This window comes from Sebastes fasciatus, chromosome 9 (genome assembly GCF_043250625.1).
Source record: "Sebastes fasciatus isolate fSebFas1 chromosome 9, fSebFas1.pri, whole genome shotgun sequence".
Taxonomy (NCBI): domain Eukaryota; kingdom Metazoa; phylum Chordata; class Actinopteri; order Perciformes; family Sebastidae; genus Sebastes; species Sebastes fasciatus.
This window is the reverse complement of record NC_133803.1, coordinates 2171525-2187531: the sequence shown is the minus strand read 5'-3', so window position 1 is coordinate 2187531 and position 16007 is coordinate 2171525. Positions and strand designations below refer to the sequence as shown.

The window sequence follows — 16007 nt, the reverse complement described above, 5'->3', positions numbered from 1 at the left end:
TGTTAAACCCCGAGGCGCATGTGTTAAACCCCGAGACCCAAGTCCGCCCGTGACCTAGCCTCCTTTCATAGGCCTGGATGTACACCCGGAGTTCTTCTTCTTTCTACTCATATCATTTATGATGACTGGCAGACTACGTGTTAGAGCATGCGCGCCCTCTACTGTGCGGGAGTGGCTCGTCAGCTTATTCCTGGAGAAATCACTGTAGGTTTGAACCGAAGGTGGAAAGTCAGTGGAAAGTACTGTAATTATTACTTTCATTTTGCATCTTCATACTTCTACTTCATTTTACTTCGAAGACTTTCTTAACAAAAAATATGATCAAAATCTAAAATATGACGTATTGAATCGAATGACTGAGCTACCAGTTAAAATGAGCTCCACCTCCACCAGCTAAAATTAGAATGCTGCTGCTAACACAGTAATGCATCAGTAATAATAACCCCATGATATAGTATAACACACTTCACACTAACCTTAGTGAATACTTTTACTTTTGATAAGGGCTGTCAATCAATTAGAATATGTAATCAAGATTAGTCGCAAATTAATCACACATTTTTCATCTGTTCAAAATGTACCGTAAAGAGAGATTTGTTGAGTATTTAATACTCTTATCAACATGGGAGTGGACTAATATGCTGCTTTATGCAAATGTTTGTATTTATTTATTATTGTAAATCAATTACCAACACAAAACAATGACAGATATTGTCCAGAAACCCTCACAGGTACTGCATTTAGCAGAAAACAATATGCTCAAATATTAACATGGCAAACTCAACAGCTGTCAGTGTGTCAGTGTGCTGACTTGACTATGACTTGCCCCAAACTGCATGTGATTATCATAAAGTGGGCATGTCTGTAAAGGGGAGACTCGTGGGTACCCAGAGAACCCATTTTCATTCACATATCTGGAGGTCAGAGGTCAAGGGACCCCTTTGAAAATGGCCATGACAGTTTTTCCTCACCAAAATTCAGCGTAAGTTTGGAGCGTTTTTTAACCTCCTTCACGACAAGCTAGTATGACATGGTTGGTACCGATGGATTCATTAGGTTTTTCTAGTTTCAAATGATGCCAGTATCTTCCTTTAAAACTGAGCCCGCTACAACTTAAAAATCGTAAGTATTGCGTTAAAGAAATTAGTGGCGTTAAAACGAATTGCGTTAACACATTATTATCGCGTTAACTGTGACAGCCCTACTTTGATACTTTAAGTATGTTTTCCAGTAACGCTTTAGATTACAGCCCGCAACGCACCGCGTTATCACTCTGGCATCACGGTGTAATATTTTGTACTAACGGTGTACCAGTACTAGGGATGCTCATTTTGAAAAATGTTCTTAACCGATAACCAACCCTTGTTAACTGATTATTAACCGTTAACTGACAAGATTTGTGCTTCGCATGCAGCGGTGTACCAGCTGCAGTGTATGAGCACAACAGACAACTGAGTCCCCAGTTCACCGTCAGGGAGCGTTAACTTAGCAGCTACGATGCTGCGTGTAGTGTCGCGGACATGCAGCCACTTACCCAGTAAAAGTCTCCACCACACATTTAGTTTAGTTTAGCAGGTTGTCAGCTGTGTATCTGCCCGGATTAAGGACACTCCGTCTGCCCGGATTAATGATAACGATTGTCCGATAAACAGTGTGTGTATTTCTGCTACGTTAGCAGCTCTAGCATTGCTGGAGGCTTCGTGCTCGCCGCCGCCGCCACACATACAGTCTGTCAGCGCGACATAACTTTAACGAGTGTCCGTGTGTGTGTGTTGGTGGTGAGTGTGAGGTTGTTGGTGGTGTTCTAGCTGTGAACGTAGGTGTAGCAGTGTGTGTAGTTTATTTGTCGGTGAATATGTCACGTCTCTGGCCTTGACTCCAGGAGTTTTTCAGTGTTCTGCTTTCCCTGGGTCTCCCCCTCCCCTGCCTGTGGGTGTGGCAGGGGCGCGGCTTCCTCATCAGGCACCTGGTCTCACTCTCCACTCTGCACTCTGCACCTGTCAACAATCACCTAATCAACCCACAGTACAAGAACACCAGCTTTCCTGCCAGTCCTCGCCAGATTGTTCTGCCTACCAGTTGGTATTTTCTCGGCCGCTCTGTATTCTACTTACCAGAGTTATTCTTATGTTTCCTAGTGCTTCTGATATCTAACCTTGTGTTCTCCTGTCTTCTGGATTCCAGTGCCAGCCTCCCATCGAGCCATCCTCACGCCGCCGCAGCTCATTCCTCCAGCTGCTCCACCCTGCTCAACAGCCTGCCTGTCCCCTGCCTTCTCCAGCGCCCTCACCACCTTTAATTATAATAAATCCACCTGACTTTCAACCACCATCCAGCTGTGTCTGTGTCTGCTTCTGGGTCCTAAACCAAAGCCCTCACAGAACAATCTGGCCCCCATGGACCCAGCAGACACAGAGTCACTCCGCCATGCTTTAGCCTCCCAGGGTTCGCTGGTTGGACAACATGACAAGATCCTCCGTGAATTGGTGGAGAATCTGCGAGCTCTTTCCTCCAATGTCATCCAACTCGGCAGCCAAATGGACCAGGTCAACGCCCATCTCACAGCTTCATCTGCCACAGCAGCTTCACCAGCTGACCCCCCACCAGCGCTCCCAACGCCTCCACCAGGGCATGCCACCCCAGCCCCACTAGCTCGGGAGCCTTTCATTCCGACTCCAGAACGCTACTCTGGGGATTTGGGGGCTTGTGGGCGGTTCCTTCTCCAGTGTTCTCTCGTGTTCCAGCAGCAACCTACCACCTACGTTTCAGATAAGTCACGCATAGCATTTATGTTGGGTTTACTTACTGGCAAAGCTTCTCAGTGGGCTACAGCTTTGTGGGAGAGGCAGTCTCCTATTTGTAATTCTTACCCGGTATTTGTAGCTGAATTGCGAAAAGTTTTTGATCATCCTGTTCAGGGTAAAGAGGCTGCTAACCGTCTCCTCTCCCTCCGTCAGGGCTCTGGATCAGTTGCAGAGTATGCAGTTGAGTTTAGGATCCTGGCAGCAGAGAGTGGGTGGGATGAAGTGTCTTTACAAGGAGTGTTTGTTCATGGGTTAGCTGAGAATATTAAGGATGAGTTGGCTGCAAGGGATGAGACTGATAGTTTAGACTCCCTCATTTCCCTGTCCATACGCTTAGACAACCGTCTTCGTGAACGCCGTAGGGAGAGAGTCAGCCGCCCGCATGCCCCCACTTCTCCTTTCCAGTCCAAACCTGCCCCCCGGGTGATCCCTGACAGCCAGTTCTTCACCAGCCAGCCCCTCAGTTCCTCAGCATCACCCTCAATGGAGGAGCCCATGCAGTTGGGACGAGCTCGCCTCTCACCCTCAGAGCGCCAACGGCGAGTCAAGGCTGGTGTGTGTATCTATTGTGGCACGGCTGGCCACTTCCTCGCTTCTTGTCCTCACCGGCCAAAAGATTAGGCTCATCCGGAACTGGAGAGGCCCTGATGAGCCACACCTCCACCTCTCCATCAGCCCCTCACCCCCGAATGCAATTTAATGCATCCCTTGTGTGCCAGGGTGACTCTATCCCCCTTCTTGCTCTGGTTGATTCTGGGGCTGATGATAATTTCATTGACTCCACCCTTGTTACCCAAGCTGGGATCCCTGTTGAAGCCCTTCCTGCTCCTAAGGATGTCAATGCGCTGGATGGAAGGCTCCTGGCCCGCATTACTCATCACACTGTTCCCCTGAGTCTCATCCTGTCAGGTAATCATCACGAATCTATAAAACTGCTAGTTATTCCCTCACCTCATGCTCCTGTGGTCCTAGGTCAGCCCTGGCTTAAACTCCATAACCCCCATATTGATTGGTCCACCGCATCTATTGCTAGTTGGAGCACCTTTTGCCACTCCCACTGTCTCCAGTCAGCCCTAGCTCCCTCTCATTTAACTGCTGCTCCTACTTTTGAGCCCCCTGACCTCTCTTTAGTCCCTCCTGTGTACCATGGCTTAGGTGAGGTGTTTAGTAAGCAGCGGGCCCAAACCTTGCCCCCACATAGGCCCTATGATTGTGCTATAGACCTGCACCAGGGTGCCCCCCTTCCCTCGAGCCGTCTCTATAAACTCTCCCGTCCCGAAAGGGAGGCTATGGAGAAGTACATCAATGACTCACTAGTTGCTGGCTTTATTCGACCCTCCTCTTCTCCTGTTGGTGCCGGCTTCTTCTTTGTTGCAAAGAAAGATCACACTCTACGCCCCTGTATTGATTTCCGTGGCCTCAACGACATAACTGTTAAAAACAAGTATCCACTACCCCTCATCGACCCCTCTTTCGAGCCCCTGCACAAGGCCACTGTTTTTTCAAAGCTGGACCTCCGGAATGCCTACCATCTGATCCGAGTCAGAGAAGGAGATGAGTGGAAAACTGCATTTAACACTCCCCTGGGCCATTTTGAGTATCAAGTCATGCCCTTTGGCCTCACCAACGCCCCTGCAGTTTTCCAGGCCTTGGTTAATGACATCCTCCGTGACATGCTGAACCACTTCATTTTTGTTTATCTTGATGATATACTCATCTTCTCCCGGAACATGGAAGAACATGTCCAACATGTGAAGTTAGTGCTCCGTCGTCTTCTGGAGAACAAACTGTTTGTAAAAGCTGAAAAGTGTGACTTCCACGTGACTTCTGTGAGTTTTCTGGGCTTCATCATCGAGCAGGGGCAGGTGAAGACGGACCCAGCAAAGGTTCAGGCGGTGGCTGAGTGGCCCAAACCCACTACACGGAAACAGTTGCAGCGGTTCTTAGGATTCGCCAACTTCTACAGACGGTTCATTCGAGACTACAGTAGAGTGGCGGCCCCTCTCACACAACTCACCTCCCCAGCCATCCCCTTTACTTGGACGCGGGAGGTTGACATAGCATTTGACACTCTGAAACAGTTATTCACTAGTGCTCCAATTCTAACTCACTCTGATCCCTCTTTGCAGTTTGTCGTGGAGGTGGATGCCTCTGATTCAGGTGTGGGGGCCGTCCTCTCTCAGCGGTCTCCTAAGGATCACAAGCTGCACCCCTGTGCCTTCTTCTCCCGGCGCCTTTCTCCGGCGGAGCGCAACTACGATGTGGGAAACCGTGAGCTGTTGGCGGTGGTTCTGGCACTTGAGGAATGGAGGCACATGCTGGAAGGGGCTGAGCAGCCATTTGTAGTTTGGACAGACCACAAAAACCTCTCTTACCTCCGCTCTGCTAAACGGCTAAATTCCCGCCAGGCCCGGTGGGCTCTGTTCCTGGGAAGGTTTAACTTCATTCTCACTTACCGTCCTGGCTCACGCAACACCAAACCTGATGCCCTCTCCCGCCAGTCTGTCCCAGAGAAATCCTGCTCTGAGCCAGAAACCATTCTACCTCATTCCTGTGTGGTGGCCGCAGCTACATGGGAGATTGAGACCTGCATACGGGAGGCACAGCGCTCTCATCCAGACCCAGGTAATGGCCCTCCTAACTGTCTGTTTGTGCCTGATTCAGCCAGATCTCAAGTTCTACAATGGGGCCATTCATCTAAGCTCACCTGCCATCCTGGCTTCCACCGCACCCTCTCCTTCATCAAACGGCGGTTCTGGTGGCCATCCATGACCCGCGACACCCGTGCCTTTGTGTCCGCCTGCTCCGTCTGTGCCCGCAGCAAGGCCTCCCATCAACCCCCAGCTGGTCTCCTGCGGCCTCTGCCCGTCCCCAGCCGACCCTGGTCCCACATAGCTGTGGACTTTGTCACCGGTTTACCCCCGTCAGAAGGTAACACAATCATATTGACTGTGGTAGACCGTTTTTCCAAGGCTGTGCATTTTGTCCCTCTCCCTAAATTACCTTCAGCCACAGAGACTGCGGACCTCCTGGTCCTCCATGTGTTTCGTCTTCATGGCATCCCCCAGGACATCGTCTCTGACCGGGGACCACAGTTCTCCTCCCAGGTCTGGAAGGCTTTTTGCCAGGCTCTGGGTGCCACAGCTAGTCTCTCCTCTGGGTACCACCCTCAAACGAATGGGCAGACGGAGCGGGCAAACCAAGATCTCGGGGCAGCCCTGCGTTGTGTCACTGCTCACCACCCGTCCTCCTGGAGTAGACAGTTACCCTGGGTTGAGTATGCCCATAACTCACTCACCAGCGCCGCCACAGGTATGTCCCCCTTCATGGCCTCTCTAGGCTATCAACCTCCCCTCTTCTCAGTCCAGGAGGAGGCTGTGGCGGTGCCATCGGTCCAAGCCAACATCCAAAGGTGTCGGCGGATTTGGTGAGAGGTCCGGTCTGCCCTTCTCCGTTCAGCTGTCCGGAATCAACGCCTTGCTGACCGCCATCGATCCCCTGCACCCACTTACCAACCCGGTCAAAAGGTATGGCTTTCCTCCCGTGACTTGCCCCTTCAGGTGGAGTCCCATAAATTGGCTCCCCGATACATTGGACCTTTTGAAGTTGACAAGATCATTAATCCCACTGCTATCAAGTTAAAGTTGCCTTCATCTCTGAGAGTCCACCCCACGTTCCATGTTTCGCTGCTTAAGCCTGTGTCTTCCAGCCCCTTGTGCCCTCCAGCCGAACCCCCTCCACCCCCCCGGATCATCGACAATCACCCTGCCTTCACTGTTCGGCGGATTCTGGACGTCCGTCGCCGAGGTCGGGGGTTCCGGTTCTTGGTTGACTGGGAGGGTTATGGCCCAGAGGAACGCTCATGGGTCCCGCGCAGCTTCTTTCTGGATGCCTCCCTCATTCGGGACTTTTATCGGGAGTATCCAGACAAGCCTGGGGCGCCCGGAGGCGCCCGTTGAGGGGGGGGTCCTGTCACGTCTCTGGCCTTGACTCCAGGAGTTTTTCAGTGTTCTGCTTTCCCTGGGTCTCCCCCTCCCCTGCCTGTGGGTGTGGCAGGGGCGCGGCTTCCTCATCAGGCACCTGGTCTCACTCTCCACTCTGCACTCTGCACCTGTCAACAATCACCTAATCAACCCACAGTACAAGAACACCAGCTTTCCTGCCAGTCCTCGCCAGATTGTTCTGCCTACCAGTTGGTATTTTCTCGGCCGCTCTGTATTCTACTTACCAGAGTTATTCTTATGTTTCCTAGTGCTTCTGATATCTAACCTTGTGTTCTCCTGTCTTCTGGATTCCAGTGCCAGCCTCCCATCGAGCCATCCTCACGCCGCCGCAGCTCATTCCTCCAGCTGCTCCACCCTGCTCAACAGCCTGCCTGTCCCCTGCCTTCTCCAGCGCCCTCACCACCTTTAATTATAATAAATCCACCTGACTTTCAACCACCATCCAGCTGTGTCTGTGTCTGCTTCTGGGTCCTAAACCAAAGCCCTCACAGAATAAATGCTACAAAACTACAACTCCTCCGCTCTGCTCAAGCGAGCCAGAGACCGGAGCCGACTTCCTGTATCCTGCAACTCCGGCTCCGCCTCTTAAGGCGGGCTGTTAAGGTGGACCAGCTTTTCTCCTTAACGTGACAAGCTGCTCCCCTGAGCCTCCTCTAATCAATTATTAATATTTCTTTTAACCGTTTTAACCGATAGCGTTAATCGGTTAAAATGCCTAATGTCGGTTAACGGTTAAACGGTTAATTATTAACATCCCTAACCAGTACAGTACGTAACAAAACATATAGCCTAGCTATGGGTACTGGGAAACAGGATGTGATTTTATGGAATAAGGGGGTAACAATTCGGGATCTTATAAAGAACTTATACTGTAGGTATTATTTAACTACTGGGTACATATTCTGTTATTACATGGTATGTATGACCTACTGAGAAATAACCTGCATGTTTGGAATAAACTTAGAGATCTGATTGTTGGGTGTTGTTTCCCTTTTTAACAACAGCATTGATGCGTTTCATCACAGTACGGTCATATCATTTAGTTTACACCTCAAAAATCCTGTTTAAGTGTGCAGTACCTCTTTAAATAATTCCTTCATAAGGGGTGGCTTATTAGGAAGTAACTATTAATGATCCGCTGGCAAACAAAAATTTGAAAAGTGTGATGAGAAAACAGCATTTAAAGTTCGACAAATCCACTAAGATCTCAAATATTTTTGGGGGGAGTCCCTCAACAGGTTATGTAACCATGACTGCATGTGCTTTACACAGATCTTATTAAAAAGATGAGATCTATCACTTAGAGAATGGAGCAAAGTGGACATTCAGCCCTTTTTCAGACTTTTTTTGTAAGGAAGGTCACTTTCCCTTTAAGAATTATGCCACCTGTTTGGAGAAGCTGTACTCTGTAGGATGACATCCACCACCTGAGGGGGCAGCAGAACAAAATATATCATGGAGAGAATCACAATTTGGGAGTAGGATAAGGAAAAGAAGAGTAAAACCTGGAAAACCTTTTGATCACCACTATTCAGTTATGAAAAGTGTTTTCCTACGAATGTCCAGCAACACGTGATGCACGTGTCAATTTCCGCTCCAGCCTTTTCAAAATAAAACTACTTAGTTAGGTTTAGGAATAGATCGACTTGGTTAGGCTTAGGCAACAAACTACTTAGTTAGCTTTGGGAAAATATTGCAGTTGGGTTCAAATAAACTTCGGAAGTGCTGTAACTTAACTATGGAAGTTACATGACATATCAACTTTGACTTATGGTTTCATACGGGACATGAACACTGGTCTCCTGGTCAAAAGTCCTGTGCTTTTTGACCCACCCATCCACCCTGACCTCCTCTCTATGCAGCGTTTGCCGCTCTCCTTTCCGGTTCACAATTACATGGATTACGTATGAATTGAATTCGTGCTGACCATCACGAAAAAAAATTTAAATTTGTGTGTATGTACACTGACTGTTTCACGAACTGCTGTGCGACTGGACAGGAAATTTGCATTGTACATGCAAATATATTTGAACATAGGAATTGAAATTGGTAAGAATTTTCAAACAAAAAATGATTTCCCTTGACATTTTAATCACTCTACAAGAGGATTGTTACAATCTGAAAGGGTTTACTGTGGAGAAACTATGTGTAGGATAATGGATCAGCAAATGACTCTATGCATGCATCGTAAATTAGACAGGTTTGTGAGTTCCCATAGCTCAACAAATGAAAAGAGAATCTTAACAACACAAAGGGCACTGGGAAATAACAAATATGGCAACAACTTGACATCAAGACAGTGTGCACAACAGTAACATAGCATAAATCTATCCTTCATACTTGATTCATTCTTTCTTCATTGACACAATCTGCGACTTCTCACCGAGAACAAAAACTCCTCTGAGTGTGTGGACTCAACTTATGAACTTAAATAAACATTTGGTGTTTCAACCCCCCACAACATCTACAGCTTGTTTCTTTGCCTTACAACCAAATACAGAGCAAAATAAGAACATGACCACATTTCATGTACGCTTTCAGTCATCCACACTGAGAGATTCAAATTCATCAATACAACAGTTAACTGTAGGCTCATCTATCGTGTGTGTGCATGCTAACGTGTATGCATGCATTCATGCGTGCGTGTGTTTATGTGCACAGTGAGTGTATCACAGTATGAGTATTTTTTCACAGCTCGTCGGTCTCTCCATCGAAGGGCACAGCATCTGTCTCCATGTGAATGGTGCCGGGCTCACCGCTGCCCACCCAGCCGATAGGAGTGCGGTTGAAGGAAGGCCGGCAGCCGATCTCGTGTTGGTACACCACTGGTTCAGGCTCCTCTTTGGCCTCAGTTTCTGGCAGCTGGAATTTCAAGAACTGGTTGGCCTTCTCGAAGCCGCCGAAAGGCATGGCAGACCTTGCAAAGCAAGGTGGGAGGATTGTTAAAGTTATTAGTAGTTATTATTATCTGTTTGTCACAAAGCACCTACAAAGTTGTGTCTTGAGGGACGTACCTGTTGAAGGATTTGAACTTGCGCAGAGCCAATTGTTCCATGGGACCAGGCATTCCTGTTTTCATAGTGGCTATCAGAATTTCATCACCCTTCATGGCCTTCTCCCATGGCGACACGTATGTCTTCAAAAGAATCAGCTTAGATGCATCATCGCTTCCACCTCCTGGGAAGAAAACATCCACGGCTAGATCATAAGACACTCTCGACAGGAGTTAGTAGTACTTTAGTAGCACTAGCATTTCGGGGGATCTATCGGCAGAAAACGAATATAATGTTCAGAACTATGTTTTCATTAGTGTATAATCATCTAAAACAAAGAATCACTGTGTTTCCGTTAGCTTAGAATGACTCGTTTATCTCCATAGGGAGCGGGTCCTCTTCATGGAGTCCTCCATGTTGCTCTGTCATGTTTCAACTCTGGCTCTAGAGAAAGGCTTTTGCGTTTTACATTACCTGAAGGCCAATGTAGTTCTCCGGCATGCTATGCTGTTGGTGTAGGTTTTGTTAGCATCTAGTAGTGTGGTTGCAGACTGTAACCAACTGGCTGTAACCAACTGAGTACCCCTTCGCTCACTACTCCCTTACCAAGACTGCGGTAATATGAGCCGCAGGGTGCAAAACCATGGTACCGCCAACTGCCATCCGACTTCCATTGCTCAGAAAGTACTGTTATTATGTTAAGGATGGCCTCTGAGCGAGATGAACAGCGTTACCACGGTTTTGCACTTGGCGGCTCACGTTAACGCAGTCTTGGTAAGGGAGCAGCGAGCGGAGGGGTCCTCAGTTGGTTGCAGTCTGCAACCACACCACTAGATGCCAACAAATTATACACCTTTAAAGTTGTGAAATTGTATTCAACAATCTGTGGACTGGTTTAAGTAATATTTGTGATGTTTGTGTATTATTTATATAGATGAAAAGTTTGGGAAATATTCTTATTTGCTTTGAGAAGAGAAGAGTTAGATGAGAAGATTGATACCACTCTCTTGCTTGTTAACAGCTGGTTAGCTTAGCACAAAGACTGAAAACATAGGGAAACAGCTAGCCTGACTGAATCTAACCTGAAATATTAAAAACATCTTCCTACCAACACCTCTAAATTTCGCAAATTAGCACATTATATCTCATTTGTTTAATCCATACAAAAACGGTGTGTAGTGAGCTTTAGAGGTGCTGGACCATAAAATAGGATCTTCCCAAAAATGTCCCCAAAAAAAAGATACCAACCTTTTAGTGGAGACCAATCACTAGCTCCTTCTCCTTTTCCACCTTTCCCATGGTCGCCCCCACCCACTCCTCCAGCTCCTCCTGCTCCTCCTGCTCCTCCTGCTCCAGCACCTTTGCTTCCAGGCTTCGGAGGAGGCACAGGGGCCCCTCCTCCGGCGCGTATCCCTCCGAAATATGTGTGTCCAGATTGTTTGCTTACAAAATGCCCACCAACATTTATCATGTCACCTCCCATCTGACCTCCCAGAGAGGGAACAAACTTCTGGAGATTGTCCTGAAAGAAATATGATCAATATCAGCAACCACATGCCTCACAGCACATTTATTTGTATTTGCTGATTAACCATGTTTCATCTTCTCGAAGTCACACCAGACAAGCATTACTATTATTATTAGCACAGAGTCCTGATTGTGTATTGGTATGGAGACCTTTATCTTCTTCCAGACAAGTAAACGCTAATCTAGCTGGTTTGATTGATTGGTAATGATCTAAGGCAAAGGGGCTTAAACTAGGGCTGTCAAAGTTAATGCGATAATAACGCCATATTAACGCAACTTGCGATTTTTAGGTTGTAGCAGGCTCAATCCATCGGTACCATCCGTGTCATACTAGCTTATTGCGAAGGAGGCTAAATAACGTTCCAAACTTACGCTAAACTTTGGCGAGGAAAAACCTGGCATCGCCATTTTCAAAGGGGTCCTTTGACCTCTGACCTCAAGATATGTGAGATAAAATGGGTTCTATAGTCATAGTCAAGTCAGCACACTGACACACTGACAGCTGTTGCTGCCTTGTTATGATCTGAGCATATTTTCTATGCTAAATGCAGTACTTGTGAGGGTTTTACATTGTTTTGTGTTGACATTTGATTTCCAATAATAAATATATATATACATTTGCATAAAGCAGCATATTTGTCCACTCCCATGTTGTTAAGAATATTAAATACTTGACAAATCTCACTTTAAGGTACATTTTGAACAGATAAAATTGAGATTAATTTGCAATTAATCGCGATTAACTATGAACAATCATGCGATTAATCACAATTAAATATTTGAATTGATTGACAGCCCTAGTTTAAACATTACTGGTCCAGGCAGTGAGAACGTGTTGGTCCAGGTGACTTAAAACTTATAAGATCAAGTCCATTTACCGCTGTCCTAGTTCCTTTCTTTCAAACGGTTATGATATGAATGAAAATAAGTGTTTAATTAGGACCAATTAAGGATTGTAAATTGACAAAAAAAGATAACTTAGAGAAGATGAATTTCTTCACAGTTCCTCTGTGGAATTTCTGGTTGCATTATTCCCCTTGTATCATTAACTACAATTGAATTGGAATTGAAATTCCGGAAAAGCGATGGGTTTTGTTTTCTCCATGAACTATGCTCTCACCATAGACTCACTGCTGAAGACGTCTGGGTTGTTCTCATAGATGAACTTCTCTACTCTCTTCTGCCTCATCCTGAACATCTTGGAGCCTTTGTTCTTCATCAGGGAAAGCTCCTCCAGCATGATGTCTTTGGGAGTCCTGATCTTTGTTCCCAGGTCGAACTCGGATGCCTCTGGCTCCGACTCATACTCTAGGTAAGGGACATTCCAACAAATGAATGTTACATTTAGAAATGTCTTAATGTGGTAACTAAATGTTACTAAGAATTCCAGTAGTCTCTGTAGTGACATGCCAAAGACAAAAAATAGAAAATAATAATATAAATTCAATCAATCTTGTCTGATGATGTTTGGATAAAATTGTAATATCAATCTTTGGGATAACAGATGTTTAAATGTTTGCTTGTTTTATGACACCTACAATATTTCCTCATCTTCTCTCTCTGAGATTTTGTGTATCCCCTGAAATAATGAGACTAAAGTTTTGCACTTTACAACACTTAGGATTTTACACACTTGTGATGACATTTAGTGACTGTTGGTCTGTTGGTATATTTTATATTATATTTATTTATTATATTTTACTGCACATAACCAGCCCAGTCACACAGCAGTTTATCATAGTCACGGAATTGAATGTATTGATTTGTGTACATAGACACGAATTTAAATTTTTTTTTCGTGATGGTCAGCACAAAATCAATTTGTGTATAATTCACGTAATCGTAAACCGGGAAGAATAAAGAGTGGCGAACGCTGGGTAGGGAGGAAGTCGGGGTGAACAGGTGGGTCAAAAAACACACGACTTTCGCCCAGGAGACCGATGTTCGTGTCCAGTGTGAAAAAGAAGTCAGAGTTGATTTAGTTGTCACGTAACTTCCGTTATGGCACTCCGGGAATCATTTTAACCCAAACCACGATCTATTTCTAAAGCTAACTAAGTCGTTTTTGTCACTTAACTTCCGTACTTAAGTTTCAGCACTTCTGGTGTTATTTTAACCCAAACTGTGATCTTTTCCTAAACCTAACTAAGTAGTTTGGTTGCCTAAGCCTAACCAAATCGATCTATTCCTAAGTCTAACTAAGTAGTTTGTTGCCTAAGCCTAACCAAGTCGATCTTTTCTGAAGTCTAACTAAGTAGTTTGTTGCCTAATCCTAACCGAGTCGATCTTTTCCGAAGTCTAACTAAATAGTTTGTTGCCTAAGCCTAACCAAGTTAATCTTTTCCTAAACCTAACTAAGTAGTTTGTTGCCTAAGCCTAACCAAGTCGATGTTTTCCTAAACCTAACTAAGTAGTTTTATTTTGAAAAGACTGGAGTGGAAATTGACATATGCATCACGTGTTGCTGGACATTCATAAGAAAAAGCATGAAAAATATGTTGTTGAAAGTCGTGCTGAGAGCCACGTAAAAAAAGGGAAATTCGTGTCTATGTACACGAATCAAATAGATTAAATTTCGTGACTATTTCACGAACTGCCGTGAGACCGTGTTGACATAACTCCACGTATCCTGTAAGATTAGTTGCCCACCTACAGTACCTATCACCTACCACCCATCTATTTCTGTATTCTGTGTTTATATGAAAGAGCTGCACTGAGCATTTTGAAATTTGGTTTCATATTCATGTCATTCCATGCCAGCCTTACCATCCTGAGCGATATGTGATAGGTCAGTTATGATCTTGGAGAGCTTTTGCCGCTTGTTTAGTGCGGCAGGTTTTCCCAGAGGCATGGCTGGAGGTTCAGGAAAGAACACGATGTTAGCATTTAATATATTAGGGTTACAAACGTGCAGAGAAAAAACAACCATCATTTGAAAGTGAACATATTGATCAGTGATAGAAGTGATGACAGTGAATCTCTGTTCTGTTCAGTTTCTATCGAACAAAAGCAAACACTGTTTTCAATGCAGCAACTTCAGGAAGTTTTGCTTGATGTCATGATTTCACACAACAGTTCCTTTTGAAATTCACTGAAGGGAGTGTTTTTGCTTTAGTTTCAAGATACATTTGTTCACAATTGAAAGAAACTTGAACAGACTGCTTTGCCATTATCTCTGACCATGGCACCAACTTATCAAGATCACTCTTTACCGTCAACACCTACAGCCATCAACAACCCCTGAAAGTGAATCCACAGGACCTTAATGTATCAGACAGACAGACAGACAGACAGATGGGCCCTCCTCATTTTTCAAGTTCAAGGGGGATGTCAGTGCCCTCAGATACCTTACATTCCCCTGTTAAACACATGTCTGCACCAAAGGAAACATATAGCTTAATGTGTGTTTCACTCAACATAAACAGAAGCACGCTGTGGTTCAGGGAGAAACTGGTGATCGATGCATTCCGGTGCTGTTCTACTGCAGTAACGGTGAAGGCCTCAGAATCATAAAATAGCATCTGATCATATTCCCCAATTTGCAGCCTGCATGGGAACATGTACTGTAGGCGGGGAAAGTGGGACAATACTTTACTCTCTCAAATGTCAACCACATTTCCTACAACCTGTGGTGCCTTCCTAGTCTAGGATATGTATCTGGTTCTTACATGACCTAATATATTTATTTTACAGTTTTCTTCCTACATGCATATCAGCACCCTCAGCTCTCAACAGTTTCCTTAAGGCCCAGTCAAGTGGCAAAACATCGCATCACATCTACTGACTGTAACTCAACCCGCCGCAGCTATTTTTAAAAGCCATTTCCAGCCAAGACATTTTAGCGACGTGTAATGGCGTCATTGGACTATCAAATGGGCTTGACACAACCCTTAAGGACACAATACACACCTCCAGAAAACAATTGAGAGTGTGTGTTTGAACCTCTCTCAGAACAGTAGTTGTGGATGTTAACGAGGCTTTTGGACACTGTTTTAGTTGCCTTAAATAATTAGAAGCTTAGGGACCCCTTTGTGCTCAGATTTACCGCCCCCCTGTCAGGGTTTGGTAACACCATATAAAATCTCTGCAACGCCCCCCCCGAGAGGGATGGTCAGCACATTCACCCATTCCTTTGGTCATTTTAAGACGTACCAAGAAAATCTAAAAGAAGCAAAGTGACTCCAAGAGCCTAGTTTCTCTAAATTGTTTGTAGAATCAAAAGCATTCCCATCGAAATAAAAATAATAATCTAGTTTACTGAGTTTGTGAGGTCCTCTTCCATTTTGTTTTGCTCAGCTGCACAACCCATAGAAATTATGATTGGGAACATATTGCACATCTTTATTGCCTCTCCCCATTTTTGTAGTAGCCACAATTTCAATCCAAGCTGTTTTTAGCAGAACAAAGCACACCAATGGGATGCAGATCCACTCACCGGGTTTTTGTTGCAATCCTGGGAGGAGAGACAGAACTATAAATACCAAACAGAGAAGAGGAGACCCAGGGCTCAGTGCTGGTGATCTGGATCACTAGTTTACAAATCCCTCAGTGCCTCTGACCCTACGTATGGCTGGACCCAGGTCCCGGGAAGTGCAAAACCCACCCTACACTCAGATGGCAGATCTTCCAGAGGGTTGGGGGTGTGGGTGGCAGCAGTGTTGGTGTCAAGGCGGGAGGAG

General features: G+C 45.5%; 1 protein-coding gene across 1 annotated transcript; it reads right to left on the bottom strand.

Moving 5' to 3' along the window:
• Positions 1-8879: 8879 nt before the first annotated feature.
• Positions 8880-16007, bottom strand: myoz1a (myozenin 1a). The gene is made up of 6 exons (XM_074645487.1): positions 15764-16007; positions 14095-14181; positions 12449-12636; positions 11050-11323; positions 9823-9985; positions 8880-9725 (listed from the first exon to the last, which is right to left on the bottom strand). The coding sequence occupies exons 2-6, from the start codon at positions 14177-14179 to the stop codon at positions 9497-9499; spliced, it is 939 nt and encodes a 312-aa protein (XP_074501588.1). The 5' UTR covers positions 14180-14181; positions 15764-16007; the 3' UTR covers positions 8880-9496.

Excerpts from the sequence above, each read along its gene's own strand:
- myoz1a (XM_074645487.1), bottom strand. The coding sequence starts at position 14,179 with ATGCCTCTGGGAAAACCTGCCGCACTAAACAAGCGGCAAAAGCTCTCC. Across the intron at positions 12,637-14,094 it reads ATCACATATCGCTCAGGATG|AGTATGAGTCGGAGCCAGAG; the intron begins GTAAGGCTGGCA and ends TCCCTTACCTAG. Across the intron at positions 9,726-9,822 it reads AAGTTCAAATCCTTCAACAG|GTCTGCCATGCCTTTCGGCG; the intron begins GTACGTCCCTCA and ends TTGCTTTGCAAG.